At 47.7% G+C, this 15,370-nt stretch overlaps 1 protein-coding gene across 2 annotated transcripts in view; it reads right to left on the bottom strand.

Moving 5' to 3' along the window:
• Positions 1-15,370, bottom strand: part of ABCA4 (ATP binding cassette subfamily A member 4) — a 136,895-nt gene that overhangs the window by 12,381 nt on the left and 109,144 nt on the right. For both annotated transcript variants that reach the window (XM_060142471.1, XM_060142472.1), the window contains exons 35-43: positions 15,115-15,284; positions 13,157-13,334; positions 9,392-9,507; positions 8,219-8,366; positions 5,248-5,371; positions 4,751-4,880; positions 2,241-2,361; positions 1,753-1,815; positions 600-706 (exon numbers count right to left, since the gene is read on the bottom strand). In XM_060142471.1, the coding sequence (XP_059998454.1) occupies positions 600-706; positions 1,753-1,815; positions 2,241-2,361; positions 4,751-4,880; positions 5,248-5,371; positions 8,219-8,366; positions 9,392-9,507; positions 13,157-13,334; positions 15,115-15,284 (1,157 nt within the window). The remainder of the gene's footprint in view (positions 1-599; positions 707-1,752; positions 1,816-2,240; positions 2,362-4,750; positions 4,881-5,247; positions 5,372-8,218; positions 8,367-9,391; positions 9,508-13,156; positions 13,335-15,114; positions 15,285-15,370) is intronic.

Raw genomic sequence — 15,370 nt, 5'->3', positions numbered from 1 at the left:
TCCCTTTATAGAGGAACCTTGGCCTGCAAAGCCAAGTGTTGACACAGAAATAGCCAATGCAGAATAAGGCCTCTGAGGGCCCCAAACCATCCCCCATCTAGAAACTCAACCCAGAGGAAGGATGTGTCATCACAGAGGTTCTTAACCTGGGGTCCAGGAGTTCCTGTAGGGTCATAAATGTGCTTCAGGGCTCAGTAAATTCCCCAAAATGCAAAGAACGTAGGAAGAGAGGTAATGGGAAACACTGGTGTATTTTTATAGGAAGAAGGTGCGTGTGTTCATCAGATGATCAAAGGCTGAGATGTTTATGAACCACAAGACTAAGAACCACTGATGTGGTACTTCTCAGAGCTTTCCTAGAATTCACGCTAGGAGAGGAATCTCTTAACAATCACAATTCAATTAAATTTTCCAGAGAGTCTATGTCCTAGACTTTTTGGACCATGTCCTCTGGGAGGTCCACCCTTCTGCATATATCTTTTAGACTCTCAGAGTCACCCTCAGATACAGGGTCAATGCTTACCCTTCCTATGGTGGGACAAAGACATGGCTTAGGACCTGGGAGAGACACCCCGAGACAGGATGAGCAGGACACTCACCTCTTGCCTGCGACAGTGGCATCACCTGACGTCACTGTGCTGTCCCCAGTGAGCATCTTGAATGTGGTTGTTTTGCCAGCTCCATTCACTCCCAGGAGGCCAAAGCACTGAGGGAGAACACACAGAATTGGCCTCGCCCTAGAGCCCAGGAAGGTCCGGAGTGTCAGGCCCTGGGGCAAGTGTGTGGGGTGGGGGGAGGCATTTTAGGCCTGTGCTGCCTTTGTGGAGGTCACTAGCCATGTACGGTATAAGGCAGCAGAATGTGTCACTTTGGCATAAGGATGCTTTTGAGCCAAATGCAAATGAGAAGAAGCAAATACAAGAAAAGCTCTCTGGCCTCCCCCCTATTTGCTTCAAAGCAGGACATAAATTTACAAGGTGTTTCCCTTGCCTCTCTACCAAGATGGACAAAAATTAATCACTGGAGACAACTTTAGACTCTTACCAGCTTGGAGATGAAACCAGAGGAATCTATATAACAAACTTTACTAACTAGCCTTTAATCTACTATTAGTTACCCATATACTTGCCTTCCTACAATTTGCCACCCTAGAAACTATAAGTTCCTTTCCTTTGTCTTGCAACTTCCCTAAAAATGTATTGTTCCTTTGCTAAGATGCTATATAAGCCCAAGTTCTAACCACCCCTTTGGGGTAGTCCTCTCCCCTGTGTATGTACGGTACACATGGTAACAAACATCTCTTTGTTTTTCTCTTGTTAACCGGTCTTTGGTCAGGCCAGCTGACAGAGCTCCAGCCCCAGAACCTAAGAGGGTAGCAGGAAGGAGAATTTTTCCTCCTTGACAGTGGTTACTGAGCACTTGAAATGATCTACGTGTGCTATAAGCTATAAGGTAAACACACACTAGATTTTGAAGACTTAGAACAATAACAAAAAAGAATGTAAAATATCTCATAATGTTTTATACGAATTACATGTTGAAGTGATACTATTTCAGATATATTGTATAAAATTAATGATTAAGATTAATTTCACCTGCTTTTACTTTTTTCCTGTGGCTACTAGAAAATCAGAATGACCTGACCTACGGTGGCACATGTTTTACGTCTGCTGGCCAGCTCTGCTTGAGAGGAGACATGCATAGGAGCTGATTTTCTGAGGCCCTTTCACATGTGGCCTGCAGAGTACCCACCTCTCCGGGGCGGACTCCCACACACAGCCTGTCCACTGCTGGGCTGGAGCTGCCTGAATAAATCTGTAAGGTCCAGAGAAAGTGAACTGAGGACTGAGAGAGGGTTAAGTAGGGAGGGTAAGAGGGCAAAGGATGGTTTAGGCGAAGGTTACATTTTGACACGAATGTGCAGAGAGGTGCTGTGAGCACTGAGTCTCGAAGCTGACCCCCTGTGTGGAAATGGAACGGAGAAAGATTAGCGGGGCTCAGTTGCAGTGGCTGTCACTGAGGCCCTGTGTCCGTGCCCAAGATGAATACTAGGGCAAGTGCATTGAGTGTTCTTGGAAGACAAGTTATAACACAGAGGTTTTATAACCTCACATAAAATTAGGGAAAGGAACTGCCTGGATAAGCGTATTGCTTATTCTACAGAAGGCAAACTACAACGTGCCGCCACCTCTGGTCCAACCGGCACCTCCAAACTAACACGCCGGCAACTATTCCCTTACCTTGGTTAGTTCATTTAGCCTTAAGATATCAGTTTTATTTCCTCCACTAATAATTCTTTGTCTTTCTTCAGCCACATCATCATCTTCATCTATGATAGGCTCCTTAGCAGGCTCGGCAGTCCTAGATGAAGAAAAGAGGACAGTGAGCTGGTGTACAGCATCCTTGACACTGTTCTTTTCCTCTGACATTCTTCCCACTCCCTGGCTTCTGCCTCAGCCTGGCCTTCCATCCCCGCAGGCTTGAACTCTCAAAAGGACTCCCCACGGGAGAGGCGTTAGGCATTAGGCAGAGAGGGCAAGTGCTCGAGTCCAGAGTCTGCCCTGGGCTCCAGCCCTGGCCTTCCCATGTGTGACTCTGGGCATGTCACAGAACCTCTCCAAACCTCACCTCCCTCAAGCATAAGATAGGGAGGGGCTGGTAAGAGCATGTGCCTCATGGGACTGTGGTGGAGACGCACTTGGCACAGTGTCTGGCACAGAGTCAAGACTCCTAACCTGAGAGCTGTTATCATGAAAAAACCCTTCATCTATGGCAAGCACTCAGCAAATGATAGTTACTAGTGCCCAAGCCTCCCACTTCTTTTAGTCCATCAGGTTATCTCGTGCCCCCAACCATAGTTCTCCGTCAGCTGTACGTTAAAGCCCTAGCTCCTCAGCTGAAATCCCAGAGCCCTGCAGTCAGGCTCCACCTACCCTTCCCACCCGCTCTCCCATTTATCTCTTGGACTAACTCCTCCGCCAACCGTTCGATCTACCCATGGTCCCCAGCCCATGCTAGCCTTTCCCAGCTCGAGCCCCCGCAGGCACCGCCAGGGGCTCAGTGTTCTCGTTCTCCTGCCCTGTAGAGCAGAATCCTCCTCGTCCTTAAAAGCACAGCGTCTTCTCTGAAACCCTCCCTGAACGCCCTGACCTCCACGCTTTCCTTCCTTCCTCCCTGGCCATATCCAGTTCATTACTAAGTACTGTCTAACAGACTTCCTACTATTTACCCAATCAACTTCTTTTACTCCATCTCCTAATGCCCCCATTCCTTTTCAGGTTACCACCATCTCACGCCTGGGTGCCAAAGCGGTCTCCTGTCTGGTCTCTCCCCTTCTAACCCCGGCAGATCATGTCATTCCCCTGAGCAAAACACCCCGACAGCTTTCTGCTGCCCTCAGCCTCACCAAGGTGGGGGGTATTTCACCCGCTGGCTCTGCTCTCCTCTCCAGGCCCATCTCTCATCCCCCTCCCCCTCTCCTTTCACGGACATCTTGAACTCCCCACAGGTAGGCGTGTCCTCTACCAAGAGCACCTCTTCTTCCTCCCTCTCCTTCCTCTCTTTTCCTGGTTGCTTCTCAGTATGGCCATGGCTGTCTTCTTGAAGCCAGAGACTGTGGAATACTTCTCTGGTCTTCTTTCCGGCCTAATGCGGCAGGACACGCTCAATGGTGCTGACACCAGAGTCTGAAGCTAATGAGTCTGTTTCAGTAAATAACTCTTCCCCCTCTCCTGCCCCAGGCCCCCTAAGATGTGGCCAAAGCTGCAGGGGTCCTGTAAGGGCTGAGGCTTCCGTGGACAGCGACTCCTCACACTGTCTTTCCCACGCTAGAACCACGTACTGGCCATGTTGTTTTATTCTAAGTGTGTTGACACCCATTATCTCATTCAGTCTCTTTCCAACAATTCAATTCCCTGTGGATCAAAACCTCAAGACGAGTCCTCCGAATCTTTATTTACATGTGCGCACATTCAGCATGAGAGGATGAGAGAATAAGAGACAAACACTGTCGGGGAAGGCTTCTTCTGAGTGCCCCATGATTTGCAATCTGGGCCTCTGGGCTGAGCCCAGTAAATGTCAGCCTGGGTGGCAGAGGGGGCTGCCTTCTGGAAAGTTGAGCACCCACTTCGGAATGATGCAGGGCCTCAGGCAAGAGCATGGGAAGAACGGCACAGCTGGGGTGGGTCAGGGCTGGCAGGAACCCCCTTCTTCCCCAGCCAGGGGGGCACAATCACTGCTCCACCCGCTCCACACTGCACCTGGCTGCCTTCACCCCGAATGTCACCCCCATATTACTCCCTTCCTTCCCTGCCCTGTCCCCATTCTCAAATCTCTAACTAGCATAGGGGCCCGCTTTGTCTATTTTCTCATGAATGCATAAATCTATTTCCTAGTACTTTGGATACCAATGAATCATTATCATTTGCAATGCTATGATCCAATTTAATACGACTATCTGTTTCTTAAATGAATGGGATTAAATATTAGTGATTGAAATTAATAGCATTGTATTTTAAACACTTTAAAGTTTAAACTTTTAAACTTTAAATACGCACAAATCCTAATGTGCCTATTTTAATGTACCTCTCCTTGTATCATTCAGAACAAAGCAGGCTTCGAGAGCATAAAAAACTTCATGGAGTGGGGCTCATGAGGAAAGAGATGACCACTTGGATCTGAAATCAAGTTCCCTGACTGACAGGCACAAGGAGCTGGCCTTGGTACCCTCAGGGCAGCGGCGCGAGCGTACCATAGGCTGAAGAAGAATTGGTACTGGATGAGGAGGGTCAGGAGGAAGTACACCAACCCTTCTACTGCCATGGCAACCAGGTTCTTCCCAATCAGGTCCCACTGGAACAGATTTGAAGAGTGCTCCTCACCTGGGGATGGAGGCCACCAGAAATCGACAGGAATTAAGTCCACTTAACTGTCCCAGCTGTCCCCAAAGACCTAGTTACAACACTAGGCTCAGCTAGACTAGGCCTTATGCAAGGGATTAAGTCAGAGCCAAACCCAGGTCTCATACCCGCTCCTCAAGTGAGAGTAGGGAAGAGTAGGAACTGCCCTTGACCCCTCCTAGTCTCCTTAGCCATGGAAACGGAGGCACTCCGATTCCTTATAGTGTCCAGGAAATCCCAGACCAACCAGGTGACCCCGGCCCCAGCCCAGGCTGCAGGTCTGTCATAGGAACTCCCACTGCAGCCCTCCCGGCCTTGGAGGATCCAGGGCCATGTGATTGCTACCCACCAAACCGGGCATAGACGTCTGTCACAGCCTGGCTCAGTGCCAGGTCAATGAGGCCCCGGCCCAGGCAGAAGTGGGGGAAGATAACGAGCAGCTTCCTCAGCACGGCACTGAGCCTGAGCAGTGTCTGAAATACAGAAAAGCAGGACAGTCAGTGATGGAGGCCAAGCTTGGCTGCCCCTCCTGAGCGGGGTGGGGCCTGGACGCCCTCACGGACCAGGACCAGTGGAAGGCCTGCAGCCAGAGGGGATGCAGCAGCCAGACTGGCTACCGGAGGGATCTGTCAAGCAGATAGGAAGTTTTGGAATACTCACAGGAGGTGCCTCTAGCCGGCAGCCTGCTTGAGGAGCTTTCACTGCAGACTCACTTTGACAGTACACAGGAACGCTCCAGGGCTTTTGTTACCAGGAGATGCAGCTGCTGGGAGTGTGGCCCAAGGCTCTCTCCTTTGGTACAGCTGTGAGCCACACTGGGGGCTGAGGCTCTGTCACTGGCAATATCTTAGCCTAGCTTGTACCAAACGGGAGAGGGGCCCTGAGCATCTTCTAGCTCTGCTTCTCAGCCCCCACAGGACAGCTACAGCTGTCTGCAACTGTCACCAGCAGGAAAGACGGCTGGAGACTTCCCCTGGCGTCCGGGTTGAGTTGTGGGGACTTGTTTTCGGGTGGTAGAAGGTGCTTGCTGCCCTAGCCTCAAGGGTCGGTGTCAGGCAGAGGGGACGCCGGGGGGGCGAGGCTGACCCACTCTTCTGGCCCAACCCTGCTGCACAACCTCCTTCCTCTCCAGCCTCCGAACTTTTGCTCACGTTACCCCATCTCCTTCTATCCACCCCTCCCCACGGGCCCACCCCACTACTCCTGGAAGGAACTATGCTCTCTTGCCTCTAGGCCTTTGCACTTGCAGCGTCTATTGACCATTGCTATTAGCTGGAAAGAATGCTCTTTCCCCTCCTGCTCTCTGGCAGATTCCTGCCCTTCTTTAGAAAGCTAGCTCAAATAACCCCTTCTCTCATAAGCCTTTCCAGATTCCCACGGTAAAATATCCAATCCTCTCTCACAGGACTTACCACATTGCCATGATTAATTTTTTGTTTACCTGCCTATTTTCTGCACTAGTCACTGGTCCCCAGAGAACAGGAACTGGGTCCAAATCATTTTGGTGTCCTTCCTAAACACCTTACACATGATTAGTTCACAGAAGGTACCTCATTGTTTATTGAACGGGATATAATAAAATCCTACTTATTCCAGGCCAGGCTCAAACTTAATTCCTCTACCAAGATCCTCTTGACCCCCACAGTCCAGCTGTTTTGGCCCACTCTGGTCTGTAGTGTTTCATCTGTCTTGCTCCTTTGATGTTCTGCCATACAATGCCTTATGGAATGTCATGTACCGTGGTTTATATCAGTTCCTAACTTGGTGTGCAGGTCATTCACTGACTGGAAGGGGAGTTCCTGGGGCCATGCTTGTTTATATCAGCACATCCATCACATGGTGCTTACCTAGTGGATGCCTCTGGGACCTGGGGAGCCTCCTGTGGCATCCTGGGAAATTCTGCAGCATCTATTCCACAGTTTAGGTGAAAGAAACCAGCTTTTTTTTTTTTTTTTTTTTTTTTTAATGCAGGGGAGGGGGTGTGCTCGGTAATTGTTGGCTAAATGAGTGCAGCCCGCAGGAGGGAGGATGTTTTGAGTTGCTTTAAGCTATTTAATTATTCTGAAGTAACAGGCTCGCCTAAGACTTAGTGAGCTGTGAGCCTGTGACAAAAACAGCTCTGAAGAGCAGCATTTTCAGTCTTCCAGGATGCTCTGACCCTTGGCAGAGTCTGTATTCTCATCCACCTCCCTTCTGGGGTCTGACTGTGACATGGTACGTTTTTTTATCAGTCATGGGACAGATGGGGTTTTGCTTCTTGTTTAGTGGCCACAGAAAGCCTGACAAGGTCAGGGAAAGAGTCGCTCTCAGGAGGCCATTGGACTGGGTGGTTAATGCAGGTTTGCTCTGGGTCTTCCCAGCAGCGCCCAGAGGCAGGAGTGGGGACAGGGGCCACAGGACGTCTGTGCAGATGCTCTGGCTGGTACCAACCCTCTCAACTTCAAAGACCTTCTGAGAGAGGGAAAGGCTAGAGAGGTGCTGGGGACACAGGCACACAGGAGAGCCCACCGATTCCTGGGTATGTTCCCAGGACAGTCATGGCCAGGGCTCAGACACAGGGGACTGGGAGAGGGAGTGTGGAGCAAAGACAACCCTGTAGTCACAACCACTGTTTTTAGGATTCATTCTTGTCAGTTCTTTCTGGGCAAGGAGAAGTCTGGGGGTGTGAACGGGACAACTGAACTTCACAGCTCATAAAAATGAGTCACTCAGCACTCCAAATTCCTAACCCTAACCTCAGGATTAATTTTCATGTACAATAGTATATGTTACTCTGTTACAATATATGTAAGAAATTGGGAGAAAGGTTATATATGTATTTGCTTATATGTCTCTAGAACACATAAGAAACTCATATGAAAGGTTGTCTCTGGAGAAGAGAACTAGGTGAGTGGGAAACAGGAGTAGGAAGGAGACTCTTCATTGCACGCCTTTCTGTTCTTTTTAAATTTTGAAATCACATGAATGCATTACCTCTGTGTGTGTGTGTGTGTGTGTATAAAACCTAACACCCAAAGTCCCCAAGGAAACCTTCTTGAAGAAGTAAGAAGATCTAAAAGCTTAGGATTATGAAAGGTCATTTATAACTTGCAGAAAGGGTTCAGAAAACCATGACACTCAGAGCACACAAATGAACAAGGAGCTTAAAGAAAAAAAGAAAGGAAGGAAAGAAGGGAAGGAGGGAAGGATAAAGGAAAGGAAGAAGCAACATTCATTTATACACTAAGATTGTACAGACACAGTGCTTGCCTCTGGCTCTGCTTGACCATCACACTCTCCAGTATCCTAATAATCAAAGAAGCTGAGAAAGTTATGCTTACCTGGTTATTCTCAAATAATTCCAAGATGAAGGTGATGGCACTGCTGTTGATGCCGATGAACAGATTAGCACAAGATAAGGCCACATAGGCTGTGCTGGGGACATCAAATAGGAAGGATGCTGGGTACATCATGGGAATGACTGCCCATCTGTGTGAAATGACACAACACAGTGGACGGAGTTCCAATTTCCGTTCCATCTACTGTACCCCTAGATATCATGCATTCCCCTCTCACATGGGGTGGTATGTTTGAACTGGTGAGAGTCCTGGGGAAACCGAAGAGACACTTCTTCCCTTGGTCTTTGCTCTTCATCTTTGAATGGAGATAACAATGCCTTTCCTGACCACCTCATGGAGTTTTTGTGAGAAGCAAAAGCTGTGAATGTACTTTGTAAATTATAAAGCCTTACATAACATAGGAGTGTTCTTCCCACTCTAGTCTGGCTCAGCAAAGCTGGGCTGAGATCCAACAGGCTCATAGTTCATTGTAGCTGACGTGTCACAGTCACACTGGTTCCTGAATTCTCTATTTCCAAGAGAGATGAATGGAGACCATTGCTCTGGCAAGACTCTACTGGCCCCTGATAGGTAGGGCCAGGTATTATGATCTCCATTTTACAGATGAGGAAACTGAGGCCCAAGTGGGGTGAATTACTTGCCCATAGTTACATACATAGTAAGTGGTGGGCCTGGATATAAAGTTGCATGCTCTATAATTCTACTGGACTTAATCCCTGTGTTATCCTCTGGCCCTGACCCAGAGCAGCTTTTCAGGTGCAGTCTCCCATGTGCAAATAACCCTTGGCTGGTACAGGAGACACTGAGATGGACGGACTGGTCACGGATGAATGAGGGTCAGAGCTGAGTGAGGAAGTGGGGAGTGATGGATTCCCAGACTTTGGTCAGGTCACAGTTTGAGTGGAAGAAGATTAAGATTCAAGCCCTGTGGGGTGTCTCCATTGTACCCGAGTGGATGAGTGGACTGAGCTGCAGGAATCCCTCTGTGCATGGAGTCGGAGACAGAAGCCAGACAGATTCCTGGTCAGCAGCCGCAGACCCTGCTGGGAGCTGGAAGCTGACCTTGGCACTGCAAATCCTGGTTTTCTGTCAGAACTGCAGCCTCCTCCCCTGGCTTCCCTTTGGCAACATTAGCTAATGGCCCACACAACTCACCCGTACAGCATGAGCAGTGCGACCAGGGCTGGAAGATTGTCTGAAGAAGTGTAGGCTTTCTTCTGAAACCCGATGAAGATGCCCACCACCAGTGCAGCGCTCACAGTGTAATTCATCTTGAAGAGAGAAGAAGGGAGGGAGGCACTTAACCTCTCTGCACCTCTGCTTCCTGTTCTGCAAAATGAGGGCTGGGCCAGCCTCCTCCAGCACTTATGTTTTGGGATTCTGATTCTATTCATCTAAACATTTCTTGGCTAGCGAACGTATGTTAAGTTGTCCTTAGTCCTCCTACCCCATGCCACCCCCACCTCCCTACACAGGAGGGGGGGTACAGTCTGTATCTTTTGAAAGAATGAATTATAAAATTCCACCTGATCTCTCCTTCTCTCCTTCCAATCAATCTCAAAGTCCTGTTGATTCTACCTTCTAAGCATGTCTCCAGAATTCAGAAAAGCTTAAAGTATAATCCTTGGCCTCACATCACTTCCTCCCTTCCCTTCGTACAGAATTAAGTCCTAAAAGCCAGCAGGCTTGACAGGGAAATGTGGGCAGCCACGGTGCGGGGAGGGGAGAAGTCAGAGTGGTCCCAAGCAGAATGAGAGCCTAAGAAGGGTGAGAAGGGCATCCACGGAGGTGGACTGGTGTGCGGTGTTGGAGCCCCAGTGGGGTCAGGAGGGTGTCTTTACAGGGGGCTGATCTGTTGCGGGATATCAGAGCCAGAGCAGCACGAGGAGGACCTGCGCATGGCGGGTGGCTGGAGCAGGGAGAGGAGCGTGTCCACACAGGGGAGGGGGTGAGGGCAGAGATGGGGCTTATTACACACAGGTGTACTGCTCAGGTAGGCACATGAGTCAGGGGCAACAGAAACCAGGTTCTCACTTGTGCAGAAGGGAGTTAAAAATATGGAAAGACAGAAAACCAGAGGGAGCCTGTGGTGCTGGATTGGAACTAGTGGTTTCGGTGAGTGTTTTGTTCAGTGTATAGATAGACAGAGAAGTATGGATGCAAATGTGTGTATGTCTGTGCATATACCTGCATATCTCACCTAGCTCTCTCCACCGAGAAGGCCTGGGACCAGTGAATATATCTAACACTGAGATCTTGGTTTTTGAGGGTCATTTTCCCCTGGAAGGAACCAGAGCTCCTTGGGGGAGACAGTTGATTCCAGGGTAGGGCTGTGGGGAGGAACATCTTGCTGGGCAGAGACCTTGGAGGTACTCAACGAACGTGGGGACACAAGTCAAGAGGGCACAGAAGCCAGCTTGAAGGGGCTCCAACTGGCCAGACTGGGGATAATCTGAGCACCAAAATCAGTTAAGAATGGTATCAGATTGTAGTCTGTTGATTAACACAGGAACCACAACTCCATACAAGCATAAATAAATACATGAATAAATGGAAAGCTTGATAACAAACAAACAGGATATTTACATAACTTCAAAGTACATCTCTCTAAATTCTTATTAATTATAAGGAAAAAAGTAACTTTACAGTGAAGAAGCTCAGCAGACACCATCTTCATCAAGTAACTGAAGTGACCATCATCAGTAATAGGACAAATTGAAATCAGAAGCTACCTGACAGGATGCAGTGAGCAGGACAGAGCATCCCTTCATGAAACTGCAGCCATGACCCGAATCCAACCATGAGGAAGCATCAGGCAAACCAAAATTAATGGACTTTCTGCAAAACAACTGGCCTATGATCTTCAAAAGCGTCAAGACATGAGTGTCAAGGAAAGACTGAGAACAGTCCCAGGCTGAAGGAGACTAAGGAGTCAGGACAACTGAATGCAATGCATGATTCTGAGCTAGCTCTTTTTCTATAAAAGGCATTATTAGGGAAATTGACGAAACTTGGGTGGGGTCTGAGGATTAGATGGAAGTGATACATCAGTGCTAGTTTCCTGATGTTGACAGTTGCGTTGTGATTATATAGGGTGAGTCCTCGTTTGTAAGAGGTACACATTGGAGGTGGCTGGGGTGTGTATGTGTATGTGTGTATGAAGGGACATCTTGTTTGGAAGTTACCCTCAAATGGGTGAGGAAAATAGTTTTGAACGGTGTTTACAACGTTTCTGTAAGTTTATGGTTGTTTCCCAATTTAAAAGAAAAGAAAAACAGATGATATATAAAAAATAAGAACTTACAACATCGTCTATGCACTGTGTGAATGATATAAACAATGAGTATTTGTTCATTTATTCAACAATGACCCCCAGGCCAAGGTTATCTTTTCGCCACTGGCTAAGGAGGGTGCTTAGCTCCGATACCATAGCTCCTTGAGTTCAGATTCCAGGCCAGCCTTAAAATTCTAGAGCATCAGGAAGCCTGCTGGCATCACAGTCACTGTCTCCAAACCCTTCATTAGGCTGCTAAGTGTCTACTTTGCTAGTATCATCCCCCATTCAGACACCCATTCTGTCCTTCTGTCCACCAATTTCTCCTTAGGCTCAGAGATCTGTCTGTAGTCAGGCACACACATGGGTCAGCCCCAAGTGTTAATTCTATTCCTTGTCTTAAAAAAAAAAAAAAGTTGAATGCAAAGCCCCAGCACTTTAATAGCTTTTCAGTGCAGGTGAGCCTAGCTCCTCTCATGTTTTAAGCACAGGGCCAACTTGGGTGGCTGCAAGGGATGTTCTCATCCAAAGTGAGGTTTATTGGCTCTGACCTCCTCCCCATGTGTTCGTAAGTGTTTCCTCACGTAGACAGAAGAGAGGAGGGAAGATTAGTTGGTACTGATGATTTCTGGCTTTATATTGTTAAGTGATGGCTGCTTAGTAAGTTGAGTAAGATATTTGCCATCATTATTAAACGTCATAGTGGAAAAGGTTGTTTGTGTTGGTCTCCATCGTGATGTACATTATCATCACCACGAAGTGGAGACTCGCATTAGTCTCAGAACGCTGAGATAAAACAAAACATCTTGTTCCCCAAGACGCCTGGAATAGACTGGAGTTAGCGTCATAACAACTCCCACATTATAACCAGGCCTTCACTGTCAAGTCATTTTGACCCTGTGGCCTGTCGCAAGGTAACCCATCCTGACCCCTCTCTTCCCCCACCAATCCTGATCGTGAGAGAGGTGGTAGTCTGCTGTTGATTTGATAAATCATTTTTTCTTCATGTTCCCCCAAGTGGTAGCTAATCTAATATAGTGAAGTTCTGGTTGGGCAGGCAAAATAAGGCCACTGGATAGGGTTCCCAGATTTAGCAAATAAAATTACAGGATGCCCAATTAAATTTGAATTTCAGACAAACAACCAATAAATTTTTTAGTGTAAGAATGCCATATTTGGGGGGGGATTAGGATATACTTATACTAAAAATTGTTCATTGTTTTATCTGAAATTTAAATTGAACTGGGTTCTCCTTATTTATCTGGCAGCTCTACCACAGAGCAGTTTCCAGTTTACCCCTTTGAGGGTGGGGTGGGACCTAACGAGAGGATGCAGTGTGAAGGGCCTCTTGGTATCATCTCTTCAGCTCCCGGTTGTTCTCAGGAAGGCCAGCCTCAGGGCTGCAGGGCAGGGATTATCTGGTGCATCAGAAGGCCCCTTGTGCAGGGCCTACAGAGTTCCCACTCAGCGGTTGCTAAGCTGCGCCCAGCATCTTTCCCCAGCTTGGGCCCTGGGCACATCACCTTCCAGCATCCCTGGCCGTACGAGAGCCCCACCCTGCCACGTCCCTTCAGTCAGAGCACACACAAACGCCCACCCACCTTGGGCCCACGGGGGTGAGGGAGGTGCTAGGTCCTGATACTTACGATGTCCCAGAGGAAGTTGGTCAGCCAGTAGATGGTGGGGCTCACTCCACTGACAAACTGGAGGTGCTTAGCTTTGTTCACCCTCTCCTGGATCAAGTAAAGGACAAAGCTGGCAGGGACGAAGGACATGGCAAAAATCACACAGATGGCCACCACAGCATCCACAGAAGTGGTCAGCCTGCAGAAGGACGGGAGACAGAGGGAGAGAGGGGAGGAGGAGCGGAAACAGGAGAAGAACAAAGTCAGGCTCTCGGAAGCCCTCACCAATGCCAGGGAACCGCCTCCAGAATCCCCTTCCCCAGCCTGAAGCTTGTCGTCTCACTCAGCTGTGTAAATCAAACTGGGTCAAAGGCAAATGGATATTTGTGCATTTCCTGTTCTACGTTAATGTTGAATATTAAGGTCAATATCAAATATTGTCCCCTGTTAATATCAAAGTCTAGTACATTTTCTTTTTATTACATTTTCTAATTATTTGTTGAATGTGTATAGAAACGGATTTTTACATTAATCTCATGCACTGCAATGCTCTTATTAGTTCTAATAATTTGTCTATAGATGCTCTTGAATTTTTATGTAGATAGTTATAGGGTCTGTGAAAAGAAATAAATTTTTAAAAGAAAAATTTATCTTTATTTAAATTATCTTGTTAAATCATGCTTTCAAGAAACATCATAACATAGGGAAATGTTACGTTATAACATAAATTTAAGTAAAAAGGGAACAGGCTGATTATACAGGATGTTGGATCTTATTCACTCTTTCCCGGATCAGATAGAAAGCATCTGGCTAAGGGGGAAAGTGTGGGCTGAAATCCAACCCGACCTTCACATACAAGCCAGGCACTCTGGTGTAAGCCAGCGCCCGCCTTGAGAAAGGAGCACCTTTTACTAATTCCCACAGAGGCACCATATGTGCTAGTCGCTGCTCTGTTAAAATTACAATAGCTTGATCCACACACACACTAAGATTATAACAAATTACTGGAAGGAAACACCCAAAAATGTTTAGAGGAAACACCCTAAACTGTGTTGGGTTATAAACACTAAGTTCTTAAAACTCTATTCTATAAACTTTATTTAATGAACATATACTATGTTATATACTATTTTTATAATCACAAGAGACTCCTCTCTCATATTTCATATTCAAGAGGCTTGGCAGGAGGTATGGAAACTTGGCCTAAGTGAGAATGGACACAGACTACTTTTCCTCAGTCGAGGGCCTCAGGGGGTGTCCTGAGGAAGGTCCCAAGGGCCCAGGACCCACCCAAGTTCAGCCATGGCCCTGGGCACGTTCAGGGCACTTGGAGTATATTGGGTCCCCTAACTGCCTTCCAGAAGGAGTTTGCTCTAACAAAGGCATTCTCACCAAATGTAGGCCTCGAATAAGGCAAACACGCTACAAATTGCAAAAGAGTGAGGTTTTTAGTGTTAGAAGCTGAGCCTAGGCTTTAGGAAGGTAAGGATCTGTCGACATGTCCGAAACCTGACTGTCTGGGGGAAATTACTGGAATCTAAGATAATTACTACTGGGGCGATGAAAGATTTACTGAACCTCCCAGTTCCTGGCAATCATTTTGCATACTGGAAAGGAGAGTATTTGTGTAAGCTCCAGGAGCAATGTGTTATCAAGAGCCAAAAGGGAACGGAACCAAACATATGCTTACTTTCCAAATAAATATGAGGAGGAAGAACGGCCACGCAGTTTGGCACACGAAGTCTTATGTTCGTGTGTGTGTGTGTGTGTGTGTGTGTGTGTGTGTGTGTGTGTGTGTGTGTGTGTGTGTGTGTGTGTGTGTGTGTGTGTGTGTGTGTGTGTGTGTGTGTGTGTGTGAGTGTGTGATTAAGCAAACTTGCCATCCAGGCCAGCAGCTTCTGCTAGTGAAAATCCTCTCGGGGTGTGTAGAGTGGAGAAGGTGACTAGAAAGCTGTGAGGCCGGGGCCTCAGTAGCTTACACTGTAATTTCGGAGAGCTGCTCCTTGGTCAGGTTCAGAGGCTGGCTTACAACAGTGATGCCATACTCCTCGGGGTTCCTGTCCTCGTGCAGGCTGGCCCGTAAGATGGCGTTGTGGGCCACGTTGAGGAAGCTGACCAGGGCATGCCAGCCTTTGTTGTTAAACCACACCTAGAGGGCGGAGATGTGGCTTTGTTAGGCTCTGCTACTACATAGGAGACTCTGCACTAACAGCAGCTGTTTAAAGAAAAAATGAG

This window comes from Lagenorhynchus albirostris, chromosome 2 (genome assembly GCF_949774975.1).
Source record: "Lagenorhynchus albirostris chromosome 2, mLagAlb1.1, whole genome shotgun sequence".
Lineage (NCBI taxonomy): Eukaryota > Metazoa > Chordata > Mammalia > Artiodactyla > Delphinidae > Lagenorhynchus > Lagenorhynchus albirostris.
This window is presented reverse-complemented; position numbering and strand designations above follow the sequence as displayed.